The sequence below is a fragment of the Marmota flaviventris genome, chromosome 9 (genome assembly GCF_047511675.1).
Source record: "Marmota flaviventris isolate mMarFla1 chromosome 9, mMarFla1.hap1, whole genome shotgun sequence".
NCBI lineage: Eukaryota > Metazoa > Chordata > Mammalia > Rodentia > Sciuridae > Marmota > Marmota flaviventris.
The window spans coordinates 21,205,594-21,232,379 of record NC_092506.1 but is presented as its reverse complement, the minus strand read 5'-3'; the positions used below and the strand labels follow the sequence as shown (position 1 = coordinate 21,232,379).

At 55.9% G+C, this 26,786-nt stretch overlaps 1 protein-coding gene across 3 annotated transcripts; it reads right to left on the bottom strand.

Annotated features, from left to right (window-relative positions):
- Window positions 1-5,497: 5,497 nt before the first annotated feature.
- On the bottom strand, window positions 5,498-20,634 carry Chst1 (carbohydrate sulfotransferase 1). Of its 3 annotated transcripts, XM_071617101.1 has the most exons (5): window positions 20,254-20,634; window positions 11,159-11,213; window positions 8,924-9,068; window positions 8,475-8,581; window positions 5,498-7,557 (listed from the first exon to the last, which is right to left on the bottom strand). In XM_071617101.1, the coding sequence occupies exon 5, from the start codon at window positions 7,513-7,515 to the stop codon at window positions 6,280-6,282; it is 1,236 nt and encodes a 411-aa protein (XP_071473202.1). In that variant the 5' UTR covers window positions 7,516-7,557; window positions 8,475-8,581; window positions 8,924-9,068; window positions 11,159-11,213; window positions 20,254-20,634; the 3' UTR covers window positions 5,498-6,279. The 3 variants fall into 3 exon arrangements, with proteins under 3 accessions (XP_071473202.1, XP_027792523.2, XP_071473203.1); XM_027936722.2 differs by lacking the exon at window positions 20,254-20,634 and having other exon boundaries at window positions 11,159-11,341; XM_071617102.1 differs by lacking the exon at window positions 20,254-20,634 and having other exon boundaries at window positions 8,924-9,062; window positions 11,159-11,341.
- Window positions 20,635-26,786: the final 6,152 nt, after the last annotated feature.

Genomic DNA, 26,786 nt, shown 5'->3' with positions numbered 1-26,786 from the left:
TTGTGGTACAACATGAAAAGAACAAATATAAGATTTATTGGGAGAGATGAAGGGTCAGAGATACAAACCAAAGGAATGCATAATCTTTTCAATGAAATAATATCATAAAATTTCCCAAACCTTAAGAATGAAATGGAAAATTAAATACAGGAGGCGTACAGGACCCCAAGTATACAAAATTACAACAAATCTACAACAAGGAACATAATTATGAAAATGACTAACATGCAGAATAAGGACAGAATTTTAAAGTCTGACAGAAAAAAAATGACAGGTAACATTTAGAGGGAAACATATCCAGATCTCTGCTGATTTCTCATCCCAGGCCCTAAAAGCTAGGAGGTCTTGGCATAATGTATACCAAGCTCTGAAAGAAAATGGATGCTGGCCAAGAATACTATACCCAGCAAAACTAAGCTTCAGAATTGATGATGATATAAAACCTTCCATGATAAACAAAAGTTTGAAGAATTCACAACTAGAAAGCCTACACTACAGAACATTCAATAATTTCATGCATATGAAATGAAAAATAAAAATGAAAACCAGCAAAATGAAGAAATACACTAGAGGAAGTAATTCGAATTAAAAACCAGAAATAAAGGGAATAAAAATCATTTCTCAATAGTAACATTAAATGTAAATGGCCTAAACTCATCAATCAAAAGATATCGACTGGCAGATTAGATTAAAAAACAAGACCCAACAATGTGCAGTCTCTAAGAGACTCACCTCATAGGCAAAGACATCCACAGACTAAAGGTAAAAGGATGGGAATAAAACATATTATTCACATGGATCTCATAAATAAGCAGTGTTTCTATCCTAATATCAGATAAAGTGAAGTGCAAGCCAAAGTTAATCAGAAGGGACAAAGAAGGTCCTTTCATAGGGAACCGTACATCAACCAAGACATAACAATCATAAATATTTCTGCCCCAAATAATAGAGCATTATGTACATCCAACAAACCCTTCTCTATTTCAAGAATCAAATAGACCAAAACACAATAATACTGGATGACTTTAACTCTTTCACACCTGGATAGATCCTCCAGACAAAAACTAAATAAAGAATCTATAGAACTAAAAAATATAAATAATTATTTAGACTTCACAGACATATATAGAATATTTCATCCATCAATTAATACACTTTCTTCTCAGTGGCACACAGATCCTTCTCTAAAATAGACCATATCTTAGCAAATACAACTTAGCAAAGCAACTCTTAACAAACACAACAAAAATAGAGATGATACCTTGCATTCTATCATATCATAATGGATGAAATTAAAAATCAATGACAAAATAAAAAATAAAAAAATAGAAGTTACCCTATTTATTGGACTAAATAATACCCTGTTGAATGACCAATGGATAGCAGAAGACATCAGGGATTAGTAAAAAAAAAAAAAAATACTTAGAGGCAAATGAAAATCACGACACAACTTATCAAAATCTCTGGGACACTATGAAGGCAGTTCTAAGAGGAAAGTTCATTGCATTGAGCTCATTCACTAAAAGAATAGAAAGTTACCAAATAAATAACCCAACATTTTGTCTCAAAGCACTAGAAAAACAAGAACAAATCAACATCAAAATCAACCAGTAGAAGACAGGAAATAATTAAAATTGGAGCTGAAATCAATGAAATTGAAATTAAAAAATTTCAAAAAAATCAATAAAACAAATAGTTGGGGGCTGGGGATAGAGCTCAGTTGGTAGAGTACTTGCATGCACAAGGCCCTGGGTTCAATCCCCAGCACCACAAAAATAAATAAATAAATAGTTACACTAGTAATCTTAAAAAAAAAAAAACATTAAAAAGTGGTTCTTGGGCTGGGGTTGTGGCTCAGTGGTAGAGCGCTCACCTCGCACGTGTGAGACCCTGGTTCGATCCTCAGCACCACATTAAAAATAAATAAGTGAAATAAAGGTGTTGTGTCCAACTACAACTAAAAAATAAATATATTTTTTTAAAAAGTTGCTTCTCTGAAAAAATAAATAAAATGATAAACCCTTAGCCAAGCTAACCAAGAGAAAGAGGGAAAAAACTTAAGTCACCAAAATTTGTGATTTAAAAAGGAAATGTCACTATGGACACTACTGAAATACAGTTGATGATCAGAAACTATTTTGAAATCTTATACTCCAATAAATTAGAAAATCTTGAAGATATCAACAGATTTCTGGAGACATCTGACCTACCCAAATTGAATCAGGAGGACAGAGCAAATTTAAACAGATCAATTTCAAGCAATAAAATTGAAGATGCCATCAAAAGCCTACTAAAAAGGAAAAGCCCAGAACCAGAGAGATTCTCAACTGAGTTCCACCAGACCTTCAAAGAAGAACTAACACCAATCCTCCTCAAATTACTCCATTAAATAGACAAGGAGGGAACCCTTCCAAACCCATTCCATGAAGCCAGTATCACCCTGATTATGAAAACCAGATGAAGACACATTAAGGAAAGAAAACTTCAGACCAATATCCCTGATGAACATAGATGCAAAAATTCTTAACCAAATACTGACAAATTACATACAAAAACGTATTAAAATGATAATGCACTATGATCAAATGGGGGTCATCACAGGGATGCAAGGTTGGTTCAATTCCTCACATCAATAGACTTAAAGACAAGAATCACATGATTATCTCAACAGATGCAAAAAAAGGCATTTGACAAAGCACAGCTTCCATTCATGTTCAAAACACTAGAAAAACTAGGGATACTAGGAACACACCTCAACATTGTAAAATCTATCTCTGCTAAACCCAAGGCCAACATCATTCTAAATGGAGAAACATTAGTAGCATTCCCTCTAAAAACTGAAACAGACAGAGGTTCCCTCTTTCACCACTCCTATTCAACACAGTCCTTGAAACTCTACTCAGAGCAATCAGGCAAAAGAAAGAAATTAAAGGGATACAAATAGGAAAAGAAGAGCTCCAACTATGCCTATTTGCTGATGACATGATTCTATATTTAGAAGACCCAAAAAACTCCACCATAAAACTTCTAGAACTCATAAATGAATTCAGCAAAGTAGTGGGATATAAAATTAACACCCATGAATCAAGTTCTTATACATGAGTAATAAATCAACTGACAGAGAAATTTTTAAAACTATCCCATTCACAAGAGCCATAATTTTTTTTAAAAAAAAAAAAACTTACTTGGGAATCAGTCTAAGAAAAGAGGTGAAAGAACTCCACAATGAAGATCAGCATACTACATTGATGCAGCCACATCAATGTTTATAGCAGTTCAATTCACTATGGCTAAGTTATGGAACCAACCTAGGTGCCCTTCAACAGATGAATGGATAAAGAAAATGTGGTCTATATACACAATGAAACATTACTCAGCCATAAAAAAAGAATGGCTTTATGACTTTTGCCAGTAAATGGATGGTTCAGGAAACTATTATGCTAAGTGCAATAAGCCAATCCCAGAAAACCAAAGGCGGGATGTCCTTTCTGTATGAGGATGCTAACACACAACACGTGGAGGCGGGGAGGTTTGAATAGAGGTTCACTGGATTAGACAAAGGGGAATGAAGAGAAGGAGGGGTATGGAATACACCCCAGTGAAACGCCGCATCATTTTACAACCTCAAGAACTGAATCCTAATTAAGATAAGTTATATTCCTTGTGCATAGGTCAAAATACAAATGTTATGCATATCTAAAAACAAATAAAAACTTTTAGAAAATAAGATGAAAAAAGAGGGTTGAAGGAAAATATTGGTGAAGAAGTGAAGAAATCTGATTCTTTAAGCACTATTGTTGGGATCTAAAATAGTACAACATGGCAGTTCCTCAAAACATTAAAAATAGGCTGTCGGGTGTAGTGGTGCACAGCTACCATCCCTACTACTGCTGAAGCTGAGGCAGGAGGACTGCAAGTTCAAGGTCAGCCTCTATAACTTAGTGAGAATCTGTATCAAAACAAAAAAATAATAATAATAAAAAGGGCCAGGGACGTGGTTCAGAGCACCCCTGGGCTCAATCCCCAGCACCAGGAAAAAACAAAAAAAGAAAAAGAGGCCATGTGATCCAATAATTCCACTTCTGGTACATACACGAGAACCGAAAGCAGGATCTTTTTTTTTTTTTTAATTTAAAGATTTTTTTTAAAAAATTTTTAGTTGGACACAATTCCTTTTTTTTTTATTTATTTATTTTTACATGGTGCTGAGGATAGAACTCAAGGCCTCGCATGTGCTAGGCCAGTGGTCTACCACTAAGCCACAACCCAGCCCAGAAAGCAGGATCATAAAGAGACATTTGCACACCATGTTCACAATAGCATTACTCACCATGGCTAAAGCATGAAAGCATCCCAACCATCCATCACAGGATGAATGAATACGCAAAATGTGGTGTACACACTGGAGTATTATTCAGCCTTAAAAAGGAGGGGAAATCCTCACATATGCTACAACATGGACGAACCTAGTGGACACTGTGCTAAGTGAAAGAAACCAGGCTTAAAAAGACCAATACTGTCTGATTCCCCTCGTATGAAATACTCGGAGTCAAAATCCTGGAGACAGACAGTGAAACAGTTGCCTGGAGCTGAGGGGAAGGGAAATGGAGTTATTGCTTAATGGGTCCAGAACTTCAGCTTTATGTGGTGAAAAACCTCATGGGGACGAGCAGAAGTGAAGGGAGCACAACATTCTGCATGGATTTAATGAACTCCAGACTTACAAACAGTTGCAGAGGCAAACTTTATATCATGTGCATTTTACTACCTTAAAAAAAGGAGGAGGAGGAGGAGGAGGAGGAGGAGGAGGAGGAGGAAATGGCCCAATCTTGATTAGGCTCCTATTATTTAAGGTTTCTGCTTTAGCTGGTTTCTTCCTGGTCCATAGGCTATAGCTCAGGACCAAGAATCCTCAGGAAGCCCTTCTTGTGTCTGCCCAGGACCCCAGGAGCCGCCTCATTACCAGGAGCTCCCACTGTCCCAACCAGGAAAACTGACCTCCAGCCTCCCCCGAGATTGGCTATTTTCTTGCAGTAAGAGCTGAGCATTCTGCTTGGAGGCTAGATTGCTAAGATGTAAGCACAGCAGACATTCCACTTTGTAGAGACCAGTAACCCTGCCTCTGTTGTTAAATACCAAGCAGCCACTGTCCAGAGCCACCCCACCGCTTGATCGTTCCCCCTTCCCAGCGACCTAGGCCCCAGACCCACCCACCAAAGGAGGAACTTCTGGCACAGGGTCCTGGGACCGCGTGCTCACCTCTGTCCCACCAAGCCATACCACTTGTTGCACATTTTGGTCGTGTCTGGCTCTGAGATACAGAAGGGAATGACACCCGGAACTCAGTGGAATCAGTGTAAAGCCTAACAAGAGTCCTAAAAGGAAGACTTGTCATTTAATACCAATCTTCTCCCCAAAGCCAGGAACACCCAGACCCTGCCCAGCTGCTCTCAGCCAATCACAAGACCCCACCATCACGCCCAGCTATTACTGCACACTTTTATTTACAGAAAACACAGATAAAGCATTTCAATGTTCATTTAGCAAACTTGATTCACTCTTTTTTTTTTTTTTTTGGCACAAAGAAATATCACAGATGGACCCCAAGATCAATCAGAAACTTAAAAGATTCATCAGCCATCACTGTCCAGGGGCAGCCACAAGACTCAGACAGACAGACAGCATCACCACAGACTGGAAAAAATAAACGACGTCCACGTTCACCTCACAGTAAAACCTGCTCACCGACAGGCAAGGGCGGGCAGGAGGGGGTTCTCTGTTCTACGGGAGGAAGAGGGCCAGGGCCGGGAAGCAGGGATCGGGAGGGACAGACCCCTTTCCGAAGTTCGAGAGAGGGGTCCTTTCGTTTCTATCCTCTTACCTTGTAGAAGTAAAACAGTGCAAAAACTACGATCCCCCAACCACTCATTCATTCCAAAGAACTGGAGAAGTCGTGTGTTGGGGTGCCTCTCCTGGTGGGCCCATGTGCGTGCGTGAATGTGTGCGCGGGGTGCTGTAAACATCGTCACCGTCCCCGGGAGACCCAACCTCTGAGTGTCGGAATGGGAGGGGGCGGGCGGGCCCCACTTCACGTGCGCCCTCTGCCCGGTTCCCGTCCCAGGCGTGTAGTGCAAATATCGGAGACAAAAAGGCAGAAGGGGGCGGGGTGGGCAGGGGGCGGGAAGGACACGAAGACGGGGTGGGGGTGGGGAATAAGGCAACAGTTAAAATGGTCCCTTTATCAAACCCGGCGCCCGCGCCCCGCCGTGTCACGCCGTGTCACGAGAAGGGGCGGAAGTCCCGCTCCTCCACCAGGCTGATGGCGGGGTTCTTGAGCTCCTCCTCCGAGGCGGCCTTCTTGTAGCCCAGCTGGGCCAGCACGTGCTGACAGGCGTTCTGGGCGAAGGCCACAATGTCATACGAGAGGCGGAAGCGCCACTTCTCGGCGGTGGCCGCCGAGTTTCGCACGGTGCCGTATTTGTGCTTGCCCAAGGTGGGGTCGCCCCGCGTGTTGTTCTGGATCCAGCGGGCCACGTGGCCGTCCAGGGGGATCCCCAGGAACCCGTAGATCTCCTCGGTCTTCTTCATGGGGTTCCTGGCCAGGTCCTCGTAGCGCACCAGCATGTACTTGCCCTTGAGCCAGGAGGGCCGCATGAGGCCGGTGGACACGGAATTGGAGAAGTCCTCGCACACGGTGGTCAGCTGCGTGACATCCAGGTTGTAGGGCTTCCTGCCCGTGCCGTACCAGAGCCGCCACAGCCGGTAGGTGTCGCGGAAGGTCTCGCTCCGGGACGCTAGAATCCCCCGAGGGTCCCGGACCAGCTGGATGACCTTGAGGTTCAACCGGGGGTCTTCCACCAGAGCCCGCAGGTCGTTCACCTCGGGCACGCGCACCGTCTTGATGGCCACGTGGCTGCGCTCGCGACAGGCCTCGGCGGCCACGGTCAGGTTCAGCAGGCCGCACTTGCGCACGCAGTCCCCCTCTTCCAGGACCAGGTCGGGAGCCCCCGGAGGGTCGCACACGGGACGGGAGCAGAGGACCCTGCTGGCCCCGCGGCGGAAGATCCTGTCGGTGGTGTGGTTGACAGGGGGCGGCTTGATGTAGTTCTCCAGGAAGTAGAGGTCGCAGTCGTAGAGGCTCCTCAGGAGGTCCCGGCTGGCACCCAGCATGACCCTCCGGTCTGCGGGGCTCTTGCCCTGGGTGAAGCGCGGGATGAGCGTGTTCTGCACGTGGTAGAGGGGCTCGAACAGGTAGAAGACGTCCAGATGCTGGTTGAAGAGCTGGCCCACGAAGGACGAGCCGCTGCGCGTGGTGGCCAGGATGAGGATGTGGGTCTTTCGGGAGAGGTTATAGGTGAAGGTGGGACCCTCCTCGCACAGCCGCTCGGCCAGCCCGGCCTCGGCCAGCCCTGGGCAGGTGTGGAAGGACTTGGCGGTGAAGGTGCGGATGGCGGTGTACTGGATGGCTATGGAGGCCAGCGCGAGGAGGAGGACGGCCTTCCAGGAACATTGCATGGCTGGCCACCTTCATGGGGCTGCTTCTCGGAGGGTCGAGGTCTGGGAGCAAAGACGGCCTGGTCAGGTACTTCCCAGCCAGGGGCCTCCAGGGGGCCCAGGGACATCCATCTCCCTCTCCCCCTCTCCCTCTCTCGCGCACACCCATCCTCAGACCTATGGCCCAAGCAGCTAGGCTTTGTCATTCTGTGAGGGACCCGTGGGACCTTCAGGGATCTACCCAACCTGAAGCCCAAGATCCAACCCATAGATGGCTGCAGAAGCCTCCTACCTTGAACTCTGAGCTCCTTGAAGGGGCTCAACTGTGCAAAAGAGCCTTTCTCTTCCCAACCCCTACACTTAGGGGGGCCTCAGGCCACACCCTGCCACTCCTGACACCCTGCTGGCATTGCCTGGCCACCAACATGCTTCCCCAGCCCAATGAGCTGGTGCCCACTCCCCCAGGTGGGCGTCCTTTCTCTGTGCTGTGCTCTCCAGTAGCTTGTCCACGCTAGGGGAGACAGGTGTGGTGGACAGCTGTGCCCACATCCCTTCAACTGTGGACGCAGGTGCCCAGCTATCTCGAGATGTGGATTTCTGGGTTCCTAAATGCCCTCGAGTCAACTGGCCTGAAATAGAGGGAGGGGTCCCAGAGCTACAGAGAAACAGCCCTCTCCAGGATCTGGGGTCTGCTCGTGGCCATGGGCCCCGGTGATCCTCGCTACCAGAGTGGACTGCCCAGAAGACCTTAGCCCGGGGAGACAGGCCTGGCTCCTCCAAGCTGGTCACCGAGAGCCTCTACCCTTAGCCCCTTAGTCTCTCTGTTCACAGAAGGGGAACTGGAAGGAGCCACGGGAAGCAGAAAGGACCCAGGCTGCCCCAAGCATCTTGCAGGTGCCCCCAGGGAGGCCAGCTCAGCTCCCAGCCCCAGAGAGAGTGCTGGGGCTTCTGGAGCCAGTGAGGGAGGGCCGAACACTTACCAAAGACGGCTGCTCCAGGCTGGGCAGTCCGCGGCTGCCCGTGTTCCCAGGCTTAGCTGGCTGTGGTCAGAGGTCCAAGCCTGCGCACCAGTCCTGTGGCCAGCGGACTACAGAAAGAGAGAGGGCAGGCATTCTGAGGATGGGATTGGGCTCCCAGTGTCCCCCTCTCCTATGCCTTATGTCCCACAGTCTGCCCCAAGTCAGGCAATAAAGGCCTTGCTTTTCCCCTATATTTATCATTGATACCAGGATCTTAGCCAACCAGTGCCATCTAATCCCTGGGGTCCAGACCCCGGCACCCCACCCCTTCACCTACCTCACTCACCCACTACCCTCTGCTCACACCAGGGCCCTGGGGGACAGGGAGCTAGTGAGCCTCGGGCCTCACGGACTCAGCCCCAGCACACCCCGGATTGGTTCTGGGCTTGAAATCAACAGACAAGTCTGACCTTTTGAAATTCAACTGGTTCCCGGAATTTGGCAGGGAGGGATGCGAGCAGGGGTTCACCTCAGGCCTCTGCATCAAATGGCAGCTCCGAGGGACGCCAGGAAGGGGTGTTCTTCCAGCCACACGGAGAGGAGCAGCTACTGAAACTCAAAAGCAGAACTGGACTAGGCGGTGTTCCGGACCTTGACCCAAGTCCGAGTGAAAACACCAAAACCCGGGGATCCCTTCAGTTAGCATCTATTGAGCACCTGTGAAGCGCGAGGCCCTGTACCCCGGCAGGTGCAGTGTCAGCCCACAGAACAGGTGTGAGCTCACATCCGGAGGTCTCCCAGCACCCCCCCATGTCCCTCCTGGGAGGCTTGACTTCCTGTTCCTCCAGCTTAAACACACTTGGCCTTCAAACACGCATTTGATTAATGTCCCCAGCCCACTTGTGGACTGGCACGAGAGGGGCTGGGCACTAGAAGGGGGAGCAGATTGACTGCCGAGGCTCTGAGCACATTCTTTCCATTACTGTCTGACTGTCCTTCATCTGTTCACGGTGACGGGTGGACTCAAGTGCAAATATCCCCCCAGCCACACCCTGCTGTTTGGCGCGACTCCTTTGGGAGCAGGGCAAGCGCATGCTCATTTCCCAGAGCTGCCAAGCACATCCACCTTCTGGTCCGTGTGATTCCTCACAAACCCCCTGGGAGGGGAGGGTCCTCGTTCCCATTGGAGAAATTAAGTCTCAAAAACTAAGGAAAAGCCACCTCAGCAGCCATTAAGGAATAGCAGAGGCCTGAGTCCCTAGGTCAGGCTTAGGCCAGTGCTCTGGGCTCTTCACCACCAGCTTTGTGTCCCAAGAAAGAAGAGGAGCCACAGCAGTAGGTTGCCTTGGAGGGGGCAGAGCCTGGGCTGAGATGGCAGTGGGCCCGCTGAGGTGCCAGGCCCGGGAGTCCTCAGCCCAAGTAACCCCAGACAAATGTGAGCGCCTTTCATGATGTGACAGGCAGGGAGGGGCACCAGCAGGAGCGCGGGCGGCTGGGTCACTGAGTCCTGGGTCACTGAGGGCCCGCTCTTCAGCGGCAGAGCCGTTCCACAGACATCTGCCAGCTCTCCAGGGCGGCCAGGCACTGTTCCAGGGAGGACAGGGGAGACAGCACCAGGCAGGGCCAGCACTTGTGGGCATCCATGACGGTCCTCCCAAGCTGCACTCTCCCCACAGGTCAGGCTGACCCCAGCACAACCCACTTTATAGAGAAGAAGCTGCGGCCCCTCAGGGTGAAATAACTTCCCCACCTCGGAAGGGGCAGGCCATGCTCTGAAGTCCACCCCCTGGATCCACTCCCTGATGCCCCCCATACTTCACCCCCTTTGAGACTCTTCCGCAAACTTAGGGTTCCAGTGCCAAAGACAGAACGTATCCCAGATGGTCTTCCAAGAGCAGCATCTCGCCATCTTGCCCCACATCTCCACACCCCACCAGAGAGCTGAAGGCCAGTGCTGGGCACCGGAGGGGAGTGTCCCAGTCACAGGCCATGCCCCGCCTCCCAGGGAGGGCAAAGCCAGGGCATGGGAATGGGAAGGTGGGGAAGCCAGCCCTCCTGGAAGTGCCCAGCTCCCCTGCCAGCCTGGCAGAGCCAGCCCAGTGCTGGCCAAGCCTCCTTGGTATGCTGGAGGCATCTGCCCTGGAAACCAGAGGACCCGGGGCCAGGTCCTGTGGTTCCCAAGGGAGCAGTGGCCACTGAAAGAGCCCTCAACGCTCTCGTCCTCCGGGCCACATTGTGAGCTCGGGGCTCCTTCCTGGGCTCCAGCAGCCTCTGGCATGGGCTCCCTCCAGCTCCAACTGGTCAAAGCTTAGACAGAGGAGCCCAGAATCTGTTCTTTCTGCTAAGGCAAGGGAGGGGGTGACTCCCACGCCCAGGAGAAAGCTCAGACTTCAAAGTCAGCCAAATTCCAAGGGGGGCAGTGGAAGGGGAGGATGCACATCACAAAGCTAAACGGGAGCTCAGGGCTCGCCAGGAGCCAGGTCGGCCTAGGTCTGCCCCTCAGTGGGTATGGACATGTGGACGATTCACCGGCTGTCCGTGAGCCTCAGTGTCCCCATCTATAAAGAAGGTGTGACCACCTTCCAACCGATCAGAAGAATTGAACGACTTAAAGAATTTAGTCAGTGTTGGACATTCAAATTTAATGGTTCGTGGTTGGGAGCTGGGTTCTGGGACCAGCTCCATGTCCCAGCTCAGGCACTTACCAGCTGTGGGAATGTGGCTAGATTCCTTAATCTCTCTGTGCCTCTGCTGTCTCACCTGCAAAATGGAGATACTTATGAGAAGGCTGTTGTGGGACCAATGAGTTAGTGCTGTGCCTGGCGTAGGGTTACACCCAATAAAGCCGTTAAAAGTGTCCTCACTAACATCTGCTTCTTGGGGAATCACCCTGCAGCCCACAGGGACTGACAGTGACAGTGAGACCGACCTCTACACCAACCCTCCTTCTCGGACCCCCTCCCTGCCAGGAACTATGCAGAGTCCCCCAGTGGCCTTCCTGCTGCCCTCTAGTGGCCAAGTGCCAAAGTGCAGCCTCCTAGCCCTGCACTTTAACTGGGGCCCTGCTGTGGCCTGCCTTCCTGGGGGCTGGCTGCAGCCTGATGTGAGGGTGCCACCAGGGGAGGTGATGTTGCAGGATGCGGAGAGGTGTGACCGAGGCATGTCCCTGCCCGATGCAGCCCCTCTTCCTCAGATGCACTCCCAGAGGCAAGCCTGGACAGGCCGCGCTACCTCATCCCCCACCACTCCCGCAGGGAAGGGACACTGAACTCAATGTCACCCTCAGGAGCATCACACAGCCTCTGCCTTTCCCTGGCTGCTGAGTGACCTTGGTTCCCTGGCCCCCACCCCACCCCTGGCCCCTCTGTGCCTGGGTTTTTCCATTAGCCCAGTGACCGGAGACTCCCGGCTCTGACCATGGGGTTCTGTCAGCTCAGAAGGCCCCGCACTGCATTCCCAGGGACAGGCAGGGCCACCGTCACAGCAGACAGGGATCGCCCGTCAGCAGGGGAAAAGTCCAGTCACCTTCCAGAAGAACCCCGAGCTGCGTCTGTCCCCACCCCCTCAGCCTGATCTGTGGCCATCCCCGAGAACCAGAGTCCTCGACAGAGCTGTAGCCTCCCTTCCCACTCCGGGCACCAAAGCACTGCTCCTCACCTTCCCTGGGCCACTGGCCCCTTAAAAATGCAATCCCTCGTCCCAGGAAAACCATCTGTACCCACAGTTTTGCACCCAACTGGAAGTTCCCCAGGCCTCCTGCAGCCCAGCCCCGGGCTCGCCCTTCCCAGAGGCCTGGCTCCTTCCTCAGAGCCAGCCGCTGCCCTGGGGTCTTCTCTTCAACTCACTGTAGCCAGCAGGCCCCACAGATGGGCTTAGGTGACGTGAGGACATCGCCCAGCGTAGGGTCAGGAAAGCTCTGGCCAGAAGACACGGTGCAGGACCCACCACCAGCTCGGACCTTCGGGGGCTGGGTGGGGGACACTTGTACATAGGCACAACACTGAACCGTAGGTGCCCCGGAGGGGGGGACAGTCAGACGATGGAAGGGGCACAGTCACACCAAGCTTTTGGCTCAATTTATTAACCTTGGGGACAAAGTGAAGGCTCCCAATGCAAGAGCTGAAGAGGAGACTGGTTACGGGGTGGGGGGGCACTAAAACCTAGCCCTGGCACCTCCTGGAGCCTGCTCTCCTGCCCAGGGTACTGCCAGTTGTCCTCCCCTCCCCCTTTCCAAGGCACCTGGTTGAGGCCACCACCTGTCCCTAGCATTGGGCTCTCCCTCTGGGGGTGGGGGATGGGGGGGACCAGGGACAGCAGTGGCTGGAGTCTCCTGGGTTAGAGCAGGACCTCCAGGGGGCCCGAGGGCTGTGGGGACAGCTGAGGCTTCCCTCGGACATGACACCCTTCCCAGCTCCTCCCCAAAACATGTCACCAAATCCAAGGGGGGGGCAGGGAGAAAAGAAGCTACCCGCCCCCTTCTGCCCAGACTCGGGAGCTGGGTGGAGGGATTCCCGAGGCTCTGGGGTGCCAGGAACCAGAGTAATCCCAGGCCTGCAGTAGCCAGCAGTGCGGCTCCGCCATAGATGTTTGTTTAGTTAAGGCTAAAAACACATAAAACAGCAAGGTTTTCTCCTCCCAGAGGAAAATGAGGTGACAAAATGAGGCACGGGAAAAACAAGGGTGTTGAAAGTCTGAAAGAACCTGGAATAAGGGCAGCATACAAAGAGCCGTGACAGCAGCTGGGGACGGAGCTCAGTGGTAGAGCACTTGAGGCCCTAAGTTCCATCCCTAGCACTGCAAGAAAGAAAAAAGAAAGAAGGGAAGGGAAGGGAAGGGAAGGGAAGGGAGGGAGGGAGGGAGGGAGGGAGGGAGGAAGGAAGGAAGGAAGGAAGGAAGGAAGGAAGGAAGGAAGGAAGGAAGGAAGGACCAAATGACTTGTGGGCTACATATAGGGGCCAGAGCTTCCTGGCAGTTGATGGGAAAAGGGAAATGCTTCATTTACATGTTTGCTAGATCCGTGAGATAAAGATTAAAGCATGTGTCAAGAAACATCTGGCTATTCCCGACTGATGTGAATCCAGCCTGATTCTGCTCAGGGTCGGTCTCCAGAGAGCTATATACCACCAGGAGGCACAGCCTCAAGATCGCCTACCTAATAAAACCCAAGGGTAAGTTTGATGGGACTGAGTCCTCGGGCACCCTCCAATGTGGGCACTATGCCAACGTGTACTTCAGCCCGCATGACCTTCTAGAGGGAATCTGACGGAGCCCGGCCTTGGCCCCTGTTGCCTGAGTCACCCGGGGCTACTGGGCCTCCAGTGCTGATCCCTGGGGCCACGCCCACCTCAGCTGCAGCGGGTGTGAGGGGCCTTCTCTGTGACGCAGACTCGCTGCCGCGTCCAGACCTCAGCAGGCCTACCTGGGACCTCACAACCCGTCCCCAGCACGCTCGCCCACAGAGCCGCGGGTCTTCCACTCTACACCATTAGCAGAGCGCTGTGAGCTCTGTGTCTCCAGGGCGGGCCACTCCCATGTCCACAGGTGATGTCCTTGGGGACACCCCTGGGCATCGCAAGCCTGCATGACAGTGGGGCCAGGGTGTGGGTCTCGCTGCTGTGGCTTTCTAGCTAGACTTCAGCAAGGACCGGAACCTCTGCAGGACTCGGTTGTCCTGATGTGAGACAAACCCCGCGAATCTCCCAGACCTCTGGGCTGTGACCCACACAACGCTGGGCGCAGGGTCGCGAAGCAGGAGCCGTGAGGGGAAGTCTTGGGGGCTGATGCCCCATGACGGGCAGTACTGGCCCGGAATCGTGAGAGCAGAGGGTAAAAGATGCACCACGGCCTGGGTGTGCTCTGCAGCCCCGCGTGTGTGGCTGGGGACAGGCTGTCCTGCCTGCAGAGACCTTGCCCACTGGCCCTGGGAACCGAGGGCACCTCACTGTCCTGCCCTTCTGCCACGGGCCGGCTGGGCACCAGGGTCCCAAGGCCACCTGGGCTTCCCCAGCAGTGGGGAGAGTGACTGACCTCCGAGCCCCAGGACAAGGCCCCAGTGTGTGCCCAGCTCCTGGGGAGGGATGAGTCAGAGGCCAGTCCCAGTCCCAGGCCGGCCTGTGGTAGGCGGAGCTCTGCCCCAACACTGGGCCAGCGGAAAGGCCCTGGTTTCCTGTCCCCCCCACTGCCACCCACCCAGCAGCCACAGCCAGAGTCGGAATAGTACCGAGGCCCCACCCCCTGGACACCGGGCCTGCCCGGCCGCCCAGCCTCGGGGATGGGAAAACATCCACAGGAGCCACAGCCAGCTGCTGCCGGCCTCCAGGGAAGGGGCCATCTGTCCCGCATCCCCAGAGTCCACTCACCTGCAGGAGGCTCACCTGGCTCGGCGGGGTGAGGGCTGGGGGTGGGGAGGCTGGGACACTGGAACCCACCTGAGCTTTAGGGGCTAGGGGAGCTACAGGTGCCAACACCCAGAGATGTCCCCAGGCCTGGCTCCCCCTGAGGGCTGCTCACCGCCTGCCAGGTGCCATGACCAGCTCCCCAGAGGAGGAGCGGCCAGCCTCCGTAAATGAAGGAGCCTGAGCCTGTCCCCGCAGGAGCAGGGCCCTGCTTCCACCTCAGCCCGAGGACTTGCCTGAGAGCGAGAGTGTCACCCAACCCTGGGATGCCAGAGGAGAGGGGCAGGGACAGCCAAGACCAAGGGAACCACCAAGGCCCCAGGACACACTGGTGCCCCTCTCGACCCGGGCATTCACCCCCAACCCAGAGCCAGCTCACCCAACAGCTGCTGCCGTCTCCAAGGACCATGTCCCTGGGTGTCAGCTGGTGGGCCTTCCCTGGCACGTGGATGGGTCTGTGCCATCCCACCACTGCCCAGCTGAAGCTCAAGATTCTCACAAACAAACGTGGTCACAGGCGCAGCCACTGAGGAGCAGCCGCCCAGACACACCCTGCTCCCCACTCAGGCCTCAGACTCTGGCCAGGCAGGAGAGGGAGGTTCGAAGGCTCTCAGCCAAGGAGGCCAGGAATGCCCAGCTCCCCAGCCAAGAGGGCGCGAGTGCATGTCTTATAACCAGCAGCCCGACGCAGTCTGGACTGGAGCACTGGCTCCCTGCTCCCTCGGTCCAGACCCTGCCACCAGCCCAGGCTGGTCCCAAGGACATGCCTGCACCAGGCTGCCAGCATGCTCATCCTGTGGCCCCTCTGTTTCCTGGGTGACAAGGCTCTACCCATCAGGCATGAGGCCAGCAGGATGATCATCTCTGCCAACATCAATGAGGACACCCATAGTAATATAAACTGGAAGCCGTTATCCCAGAGCCTGGCACCTGGTGGGACTGTCACACCTCCCCTCCGTGGACCCTCACAGCCTGAAGCCTCGGGTCCTCTGGCTGCAGCGACTGCACAGGAGGGTTAAGTGACAGCTCAGACGGGCCAGAGGCGAGAACAGAACCCAGGAACTGGGGCGCCACTCTGAGGTCCTCACTCACCTCCTGAGACGTCCAGAACACCCACTCAGCTCTCCTGACCCCGTGTGGGAAAGGCTAGGAGTGCAGCAGACGGAGCGGGCACCAGACCCGGAGTCCCTGATCCCCTGAGCCTGCCACCCCGGCTCCCAGGACTTACAGGAGATGGAGCGCAGAAGCTCTCAGCAAAGTGACCGGGCACAGCAATCACTCAGTTAGAACGGCAGTGGCAGCGGACTCTGTCATTTCCTCTGCCTGGCAGAATCCTTGAAGGAAGCATCAGAGACCCCACACACCAGCCTTCCCCTGGGCCCAGCCTGGGGCACCTGGGGCCTGCAGGACTGAGAGAGCGCTCCTAAAAACTCCACACCACGGACTGCAGAGAAGGGACTGGCAGGGCCGCCCTCCCCATCCCTGCAAAGGACACAGCCTTCCCCCTGCTCCCAGCCCAGGGGCTTCCAGCTCTAATCAAGAAGCAAACACAAAGAAGGGATCTCTAAACATTTAGAAAACGCGGGAACCCTGTGCCCCACGCGGCACCGTGGGGATTTATAAAGAACAAATCATGCCTGACAAACTTGATAGCTTTCTTGATAGAATTACAAGACTGGTAGATGAGGGAAACGCAGGCAGGGTAATATATCTTGATTTTTAGCAAAGCATTTGATACAGCGCCTCGAGTAATCTTACCAAATTAATTCAAACAGATCTGGCCCTAAGCACTTGTCATGGGTCCTGAAAGAGGGAGGGGGTGGGTCCCGAGGGTCCTGGGTGGGGAAGGGGGTCCAGGGGGAGGGGGCTGGAAGGCGAGTCCGGGAGTGGGGGCAGGGCGCCGAGCGAGCGCTGGGTCACATCTTATCTAACATCTTCATTAATGATCCTGAGAGAGGGGAGTAAACAGTCCGTTAATGAAATTTGCAGAGGATATTAAATTGGAAGGTGTCGTGGACACCAGTGAGGACAGCAAAGCGGTCCAGAGAGACCTGGGGGCAGAACCCTGGCAGGAAGCTGAGGGCTGGCAGGGGGGTGCTGGGTGGCAGCCAGAGCCACTCGGAGAGCCCAGGAAGAGAGAGGGGCCACCCAGGGCCAGTGTGGAGCTGGGAGAGGCCGCAGCTAGGTTAGATCTGCCCAAACAGGCGACAACCAGGAATCTCAGGGTCTCCTCTGGTTCACAGAGGAAGGGCCAGGGCCAGCTGATGCCCAGGGTGCTCTGCCTCCCTGACAGCTGGGTGATGGGGCGAGCTGGAGCTTGCAGCTGAAGCTCACGGTGCAGGAGGTGGAGTCTGCAGGCCATGGGAGGCTGAGTGAGAGATGGGGCTGGGGAGAGACTGGCTGGGCCTCCCATGCTGCTCTGGAAAACCTCCCTGCCCCAGCCGCTGCAGCCCGCACCTGCCCGACCACAGAGCATGGTGGTAGCATGTAAGAAATAGAGATCCAACCCTCAGGCCTTGCTGGGGAGTCCCTGGTTCCTCTTTGGGTGACCATCAGGAAGGGGATGCTCCTCCAGCCAGATGAACCAGCCTGGAAAGGCCCCACCCAGCCCCCTCACTATGTCAGAGAGGGCCCTGTCTCTGTCTGGGCCTCTTTTGTCCCTTTCCTTCTGTCCCAACACCAGGGGACACCACCATCCTCCCCCAGGGGCTCAAGTAGAAAGCCACCTGTCCATCTGGACCTGAAGAGTTGGTTCCCACAAGGCTCCTTCCTGGACAGGTGGGGTCTGAACAAGATCCAGGGCCGCCTAGCACCGTGCCAGCCCTAGGCACTGCTGTGTGGGGAGAAAGGGGTGACTGGCTCTCAGGGTGGGTACAGGCTGCTAGGGGAGGCTTCTCCACAGCCCAGGGGATGACATGATCACCGATCACCGCCGGGGAAGTGATCCCCGGACCTACAATAACAATGGCATCCACTAGGGACTGTCCCGGGTGTGTTCCACTTCTTAATGCATCTGACCTTCACGACCCCAGAGCTAGGGCTCGTACAGTCCCCCTTATCGAGGAGGACACTGAGGCACAGAGAGCAGCCATCAGGCTTGGCAGAAGGTTCACAGGAGGAGCAGCAGCCTGTCCGCTGGGCGGCTCTGGAGGGGGCCCTCGGGCGTGGGTGGGGACAGGCAGCTCAAGGCCAACCCACCCTGGTCTTGCCCACAGAAGGGAACTGGTCCAACTGCCGCCACACTTGTGGAGCCTGGTTTTACTATATGTTTCCCTTCTCCCCCAACCACTGCCGCGCTACAGCGAGTCCTCCGAACAAGTCTGTTTCCATGGAAACCATACAGTGACTCAGGGCTTCGGGACCTTCTCTGAACCAGATTATGAATATCAAACACTCCCTCCCTACCGATGCAGAGTGGAGTTGGGAAAGTAAAGGCAGACCCACAGTGGGGGGGGGGGGTGGACAGGTCAGGGGCAAGAGGGACCTGGGGGGCACACACATATCCTCACCGATCGCTTGGCACCTGAGCACCCCTGCACTCAGTGGAACCCAGATGTGCCCCTCTTCTGGCGCAGGCTGACACACACGCCTAATGAGCCCCTCAGCACCATGCTTCCTCTGGAGCTAGGGTGCTGTGGGGAAAGGGGTCCAAGAGGGACCTAGATGCCTTCTGTGGCAGAGAAGGCTGGGGGGCCAGGGTGGAGAGGAGCGTGACTTCCCCTGGATGCCAAGGAAGCGCCTGTTCGGAGCATCCCAAGTATTGCAGAAAGAAGGCAATGGATCTGGGATCCTCCCCTAGTGTCTCTGCTTGGAGATGAGGAGGCTGGGTGTCGAGTGAAGGGGGAAGGGGACAGTGATTTCAAAGCCCCAGCAGGGGGGGAGGACAATCAGCAAAGGCTTCCTCACACTTGCACACCCATCCCTCCTGTCACTGTGGCCTGGCCTCGGGCCCCTGGCCCACCACAAACCAGGCAGGCAGTGAAAGTTTGCAGCTCTAGGCTCCAGGCCTGCAGGGTCTCAGCCCCAAGGGCAAGCCCGCCTCCTCCTTTCCCCAGCAGCTTCCTGAAGACCCAGGAGGGAGGAGAACGGACCTGGCTGGAAGCTTGATACCTCCCTGGTGAATCCAGCGTGTGAGTCATGACGGTGAAAGCACTTTGAGAGAGAAACAGGGTCATCCTGATCCCTGTGTGTGACGTGGTGCTGAGGCCGGAGCAGGGGCGCTGCCTGCCCAGGTGAGGTCTTGCCTGAGCCACCCAGCACCCCCAGAGAGGTTAAGGAGCCCCTGAAGACAGCTACCTGGTACCTCGACCCACCTGCCTACTGGTCCCTTGGCTTGCTAAAGCAGCTCTACTCCCAGCCAGGTGCCAATTTCAGCAGGAGTCCTAGGTCCCCTCTGCCCCCTGCTCCCAACAGCCCTCCAAAAGATGCTGGGCAGAATTTCTGCTCTTCACTGGGCAGCCACCTCCTCTGCCCAGGCCTCTGCCTCCCTGTCAGTGGCCCAAGCCCATCTGGAACCCAGACCCCAGAGGCAGCCCTCCTAGGAGCCTCCTGCTTAGAAGCAGTTTTTAGGTCCATCAGAAGAAATCAGCGCCAGAGTCGAGGAACCTAATCTTGAGAAAGGGCAGGCCTGGAGCAGGAGACGGCACACTGTGGCATCTGGACTCAGGCCAAGGTGCCACCTTAGAAGGACTAAGGGTCTCAGCCTCTTCAGGTAGCTTGGCCTTTTAACCCCTGGCATCCTGGCCAGCGCAGCTCTGCACTGTGAAGGCAAGCACCAAGTCCCTGGAGCCTGGGAGGAGCAGCTCACCGGCCCCTACCCAGAGAAAAGCCCTACCCAGGGAAGAGCGGGAGGGCTATTGGGACTCTGCACCATCGCGCGGCTAGGGCCCCATAAAGGGCCCATCGCATCGCACACAGCACGGTGGTGGGCTGCGGGTGCAGGGCGCAGGGCCAAGGCTAGGAACAGGAAGCTGGAGGCAGCCCCTGCCTCCGGGTGCAGCTCTGGTTTGGAAAGTTATAGCAGACCAGGGTCTCGAGGCGTCCGGGCAGCCGCGAGGAGGGCAGAGTGTGGGACCCTGAGCCCGGAGCAGCCCCCGAGTGCTCTCGGCAGCAGGAGGGATCCGGACGCCTCGGGGGCCCGCCCGCGTCTCAAGTTTGCTGTCCTCCCCAGATGTGGCCGAGGAGGGCTGGGGTGATCTCGGCGCTCACCGCTCACCGGCCACCAGCCCCGGAAGCCCCTTCCTGCTCCCAACACGCTGCCGTCCCGCGCCACCCCCTCCGCGCACCGCCGGTAGCGACTGTCCCCCTAGCCGAGGGGCGTCTCCCACCGCGCCCGCGCCTCTCCCGGCTGCTGCGGCGGACTGTGCGCTCCCGCCCGCCCCGGGGCCGCGGGGCCCTGCCGATACCTGGTCGGCGGCGCGCCGAGAGCCGCTGCAGCGCCCAGCGCCGGCTCCATCCTCCGCTCCGGAGTCAGGCTCGCCAGGGGCCCGCGGGTGGCGGCGGCGGCGGCGGCATCCTCCGCCTCCCGCGCCCTCCTCCTCGGCCTCCCTCCTCCCTCCTCTTCCTCCGCCTCCGCGCGCCCCTCACGGGCCCCTCTTCATGGCCCGGGGGCGCGAGCCCAGGGCGGCTCGAGAGGCGGAGGGCGTTCTCCCGGGCTAGGCGCGGGGCCGCGAGCCGGGCAGGGGGCCGAGGGCGCAGGGCCGGGGCCCGGACCCCGAGCGCCGCAGCCCCGGGCGCCGGAGGAGCGCAGCAGCCGCAGGCGCCGAGCCTCCCCGAGCGCCTGGCTGCCTCGCGTTCCCGAGCCCAGAGCAGCCGCGGCAGCGGCGGCGGCGGCGGCGGCTTCAGCGCCGGGCGATCGGCGGGCGCTGCGGTCCCGGCTCCACCCCCAGAGCCGCCCGCCCCCGGAGCCGCCCGCCCCTTCTCGTCCCCACCCCTTCAGCGCGCCCGCCCGCCCCAGCCGAGCGCTCGGGACACCCTCGGCAGCCGGGCCAACCCCCACCCGCGGGCCGGGCAGCCACGCCCACCCCACCCCCAGAGCTTCGAGAACGGCGGGCAGCGCGGGCTGCTGCCCTGGCACCCCTGCCCCGTTCTCCCCCTACCACCCACCCAGGAGGGTGCTCATTTCTACTCCGACAAAGCCTTCTGCCTGAGCGTCCCCAGCCCCAAAGTCCGACTGGAGCCCCAACCCCGCCCAGGGCCCCGCGGTCCTCTCGCCAGCACAGACACTCCAGAACCCAGAGCCGGAGCCAACCACCTTTCAGTGGCACAACCCCTGTTCCATCATCTGTCCTTCCCTGGCTCCATTTGTTCCGTTTGGCAGGGTCAAGAGGTGGGTGGCTTAGTGGGACATTTGCTGGCAGGTGTCTTCCACTTCTGTCTGTCCCCTTCCTACCAGTCGACCGCGAGCTCTCCTGGAGCCACTGCTGCCCCATGTGAGGGAGACCAGTGGCAGCCGAGCTCTGTGGTCCTTCCTCCTCTGCACAAATATTGTCTGAGCATCGCCTGCAGGTTGGGCCCACACGGGCATCAAGGACTGGCCAGTGACAAGACAAACAGACACCCGACCTCTGGGAGTGGAGGAGAAGCAATGTAAACAGGCAGAGAAACATCTCCTTATCAGGGGCTGCGGAGACAGGCAGGGAATCACAGCTCCGCCACATGTCTGTCAACAGTCCCAGGCTGGCCACCGCAGGGGCCTGTTTCCCCATCTGAAGAATGGGCAAGTGGTTTGGCTGGCTGAACCTCTGAGGCTCCTCAGTGCTAACCAAGAGACCATCCTGTGAGGCAGAGAACATCTCCATCATCTCAGAATTCTCCCTGAATCCTATTTCCAGCTACGGACTGTCACTCCCGAACAGGGAAGGCTGAAAACCAGGGATGTGAGGTAGCCTCCCCCGGGTCTCACAGGCCCACCACAGCAGCCTAGCACCGCTCCCTCCCAGGCTAGAGGAGTCTGCCATGGGACTTTCTGTGAGTGAGTTTCGTGCCTCAGTTTCCTCAGTCAGAAGATGGTTCTCACCTCTTGGGGCTACCATGAACACCAGATGGTAAAATGGATGTAAAGCACCCAGCACAATGTCTGGCGCACACTGAGTGCTTAATAATTGCACAGCATGGCTATTGACTCGTTGGCGTATCTGGGAACAAACATCACTTGCTCACCAATAGGGACTCATGACGTCTGTGCTTCTCTGGAGGACCAGGGACTCAACGCATCAGTACCAGATGGCATGAAGGTCCTTGCCCGGGGTGTCCCACCAGACCAGTAAACTCTTATCTTGGCCACAATCGCAAATTCATGATTATGAACTCCTCCCCCCACCAGTGCCAGGGAACCAGGCAGCCTGGTCCCGTAGAGCGGCTAATAGCCCCTCCCCATGTGTCTGCCTGCAGCAGTGCAGCTGGGCTCGGCCTGCCTGCGTCCAGCCACTGCAGCCAGGGCAGCCGGGCAGCCCTCATCCTGACTTCAAGGTGAACAGATCGGCTGCCCCCTACCAACCATCCCCACCTCACCGCCCCCCCCCCCCCCCCCCCGGGAGTGGCAGTGTTCCTGATACCTAACAAGAGTGCTGACCTTCCAGAAGCAGCTCTTGATGTCAGTCCTTCCATAGAAATCCTGGCCGTAACAGCCCCAGGCTCAGCCATAAGAACCTCCCTTTCACCCAGCGCTAATCCCTCCCAAGTTTTCAGCCTGACAAGAATAGTCAGGGTTTAGAGAGCTTTCTCTATCTCGCACTCTCAGATCCAGCGCCTCATTTTTCAAATTCTGGTGTATTTCGGGTGGAGAGGAGGGAAACGTGCATCTGGCTGACATGAAAAGATCCGTGTGGCTGCAATGTAAAGATGGACTGGAATTGGGGACCCCTTTTTTTTTTTTTTAAGAACATTGAAACTCTAAAAATAGACAAAAGATCCAGTCTCAGGAACACTGGGATTCTGTTCCAGTTTCCTGGGATCTCCCACATGATAAGCATGCATGTTTTTTTAAGCACCTACTGGGTGTACCACACTAGGGCAGGTGCTGTAGGGGGAGGTGAGGGGAGAGAAAACAGAAGCAAAGTCCTTGTGCTCTGGGAGTGTGGGCCCCACTCAGTGAAGCAGCAGAGAACAGTCGCTGAAAATGTGATTGAATACAAACACACCTGACCTTGGAAGTCAGAGGAGGAAGGAGGCTTGGGGGGCACTCAGGAAGAGCTTCCTGAAGGAGGAGGGCGTGAACTGCAGCTGGAGGGGCGGATAGGACATACATGGGAAAGAACAGGGAGCTGGGAGAGAAACCGCAGGGGCGGTATTAGGGGTGTAGGGGAAGATTAACAGCAAAGGCTAAGGTTTGCCGTCCCTCCATGTGCCACGCCCCGTGCTGCTCTCATTGAGTGGGTTATTTTATTTAACCTTCAAAACAACCCTATGTAGTGGGTATTGCCGTTCCCACTTAACAGATGAAGAAACTGAGAGCCAAAGGGGCTAAGCAGCTTTTCCAGGTTTGCAGAACTGGTAGGCCATGGCGTACCCCAGCTGGCCGGCTCCACGTGCCTCGCCACTCCCCTCCAGCCACTTTCCATCATCCTGACCCAAGTGGGGCACCTACTGGAAGGAGCAGCTGCCCAGACATGGGGGCTTCCTGAAATAGAGTCCCCGGGCCCTGCTGGGGAATCTCTAAACTGAGACATTCCTTCTTCACCCCCAGCATGCAGATCCCCCAGGTACTTGGAAATTTGTTAAGGGATTTGAGGGCCTGAGAGCCTGACTTTTTAATATCTTTCGGCTGTCCATGTGGTGGCGGTCTGTGCCACCCACCTTGTTATTTCAGTCTGTTCTTGGAGATTGATGGCTCAGGCTTTGATTTAAGATCTGCTTCCACCATCCTCAATGTCCCGTGTCTCACGGGGGATGCTGACAAGGCTCGCAACAGCTCCTGGCTGTGGCTGGACTTCAGGCCCAAGAGCCCCCAGTACCTGCAGAGAAAGTTCCAGGCAAGAGCCTGAGCAGAACCGGGTGCTTCCTGTAATCCCAGCAATGCTAGAGGGTAAGGCAGGAGGACCACAAGTCCAAGGCCAACCTCAGTGACTTAGCAAATACTTGTTCCACAATAAAAAGGGCTGGGGATGCAGCTCAGTGGCAGAGCACATCTGAGTTTATTCCCTGGTAGCAAAAGAAAAGTCTGGGCATGGGCAACTAGGCTCAGGAGATCTTTCTCCTCCCAGGTACGGATAATCCCAGCTACTGCTGAGTCTGAGGCAGGAGGATCACAAGCCTGGGGAATGTAGTGAGACCCTGTCTCAAAATATAATTCCTACATCTGGAGATGTAGCTCAGTGGTAGAGTGCCGCTGAGTTCAATCCCCAGAACCACAGAATAAAAGGGATAAGGAAACTGAGGCCCAGAGAGACTAAGTGAGTTACCCAGGGCCTCACAGGAGGTAAGCTGAGCCTTCAGCTGGTATCCAGCTTCCTGAGCAGAAGGTCTCTACATACCCCTGTCCCCAACTGTGCCCTGTTCCAGATGGGTTCCTATTCTGGATGAATTAAGGGACACGAATCTCTTTGTGGTTGAAATAAAACAAGTGTTTGAGGGAATTGAGGAGTCCTCAGCCCATTTCCCTCTCGTTCTCTGAGCCAGAGATGGCCAGGCCTCGCCAGCTCACGGTTTCAGAAGGCCACATGGACACGCCACCCGCTTCCTCCCCCTCCAGGTCCTCCAGCCAAGGCCCCTTGAAAAGCTACCTCACTCCTCCACCCACAGGGCTTCTGTGCATCCCTCAGAGGGACATTGTGCTGCTCCCAGACAGCCCATCACCTGCAGTCACCACCGCCATCTGTCATGTTCTCTGCCCCCGCTCTAGAAATTGCAGAGGAAGCTACTTGAAGGGCCCCCAGCCAGCAGCAGAGGGAGCGGTGTCTTCCCAGCACACCAGGGGAGATGCTGTGACGCATTCTCCAGAGACTGCAAACAGCTTGTCCTGCTGGCAGCTGCCGCCTCTAACCCCTGGCTCCAAGTCCAAGCCTCGGGCCGGCCCGGGGAGGAGGCGTCAGTCCCTTTACCCTCTCTCTCTCTCCTTCTAGCCACCCCAGCAGAAGGTTCCCCACCTGGGTCACAGAACAAAATCCCTGTACAAAGTAGAGAGTGCCAGCAACCCCTGTGGATGGGGGTAAAGGGGAACTAAGTAGCCAAGACCCTCCCACGGTGTGGGAGGCTGCTGGCCCTCCCACGGTGTCTGCTGCCCAGATTGGCCCAGGCACCCCAGGGCTCTTGACCTCTGGGCCGGGTAGGTGGGAAAGCAGGATGGTCCTCCCCAGGGGGGGAGGCGTCCCCTTCTCCAGGCCCCACCCTCCTTCCTCTGGCCTCACATGGTCCAGCTGGATCTTGCCAAGGTGAGTCTCAGCCAAGTCCCCAAAGTTCCCAGGAGGAAAGAGAGGTCAGAGAAGGCCAGATGTCCACTTCCTCCTGAGGAAGGAGCCTGTTCGCACCTCCCCTGAGGAAGGAGGGCCAGCAGCGGGCCTGGCCACACTCTGCCCTGTGGCCTGAGAACGCGGAGGCCCAGGCTGGGACATCTGGGTGCGCTCTCCCAGCCTGGTGCTTCCGGGCCTCCCAGAACCTCCCTGCGTGGAGGCAGAGTGGGGGTCCAGCTTGAGCAGGATCCCACCCCCCTCCCCACATTACAAGTCCTGAGACGTCTGACCTCGGAGTCCTGAGGAGGCCACAGACTGGCCTGAAGCAAACAAGACCCAAGTCCCTGCATCTGAGATAAAAATGCGATAGAGCGGCATCTCCCAGGCGCTGGATGGGCGTTGGGGGCGGACAACAGAACAGGCTCGTGGGCTGCAATTAAAATTCCCCCCTGGGTGATTCCCAGGCCTCCGCAGCCGGTTTCCATGGCAGGAGGCAGCCCTGGGAGACGGGCGCTGGCAGCCTGGGCTCCCTCCGCTACGGCTGCCCACAGAGCCTCAGTCCTGGACCAGGTCACACAGAACAGGCCCACGGTCCAGCTCTGAACCTGGCAAGGGACAGGGAGATGCCTGAGACTGTTCCTGCCCCAAGCCCTGTGGGCAGGTGCCCAAACTGGCAGGGATGGAGTGGGAGGGACAGTGTCTGGATCCAGGGAGCAACTCCATGGCGTGCCCTGGGACTATAAAAGGCCACCAGGCGCCGGCCCAGACTCTGGGACATGGGCTGCCCGAAACAGCCACAGACTCCAGTCTGGCCTCTGAACTGTGACAGAAAAATACTTCAAGCCCTCGGAAAGCGTGATTCTTGTCTGATACCCCCACCCCCCCCCCGCCCTCCTCCTGCTTCCTCACCTCTCACCTGCAGCCTCCTGCGGCCCCCAGGCCACACTTTGCATGACCCTGGCTGGTGCTGAGAAGACTGGACACCCCTCTGGCGCATCCCTTGCAAGCAGGGGATGAGAGGAGGGCAGGAGTGGGCAGAGCTGGCCCACAGGCAGGCACCAGAGGCCGGAAGGTCAGGAGAGAGATTCAGGGCTGCCCCGGGGCCCTCTGAGGAATCCCAGAGAGCTGGGCAGGCCGGCTGGACCCGGACTGCAGCGCACAGAGGTGGCGCGCCCAACCACAGTCTGCCACCACGTCCTGCCTCCTGGGAGGGGCCTGGAGTCCGAGTTGCCTGAGGGCAGGCCTGCCTCTGGGAGTTCCATGGCACCTCAGCTGAGGGGAGAGAAGGGCCAAGCAGGGGCCCAGTGTCCATGTCCCTTCTCTCACCAGGTCCTACCTGGTCCACCCAGCCTCTCGGCTGAGAGGTGCCAGCTCAGGAGCACCACCACAGGCAGCCCCAGACCCCGACATTAGGACCCAGGGGTCAGTGTGGAGGGGGACAGGTGTCTCTGTCTGAACTGGGGCTCTTTCCCCTCTTTCCTCTGAGGGAGGAGAGGGAATGCGTGTCACTGCCAAGTGTGACCAGCTCTTTCTTGGTCAGGGGCCCATGG

Bases quoted from the DNA above. Each gene is read 5' to 3' on its own strand.
- Chst1 (XM_071617101.1), bottom strand. From the start codon at position 7,515: ATGCAATGTTCCTGGAAGGCCGTCCTCCTCCTCGCGCTGGCCTCCATA.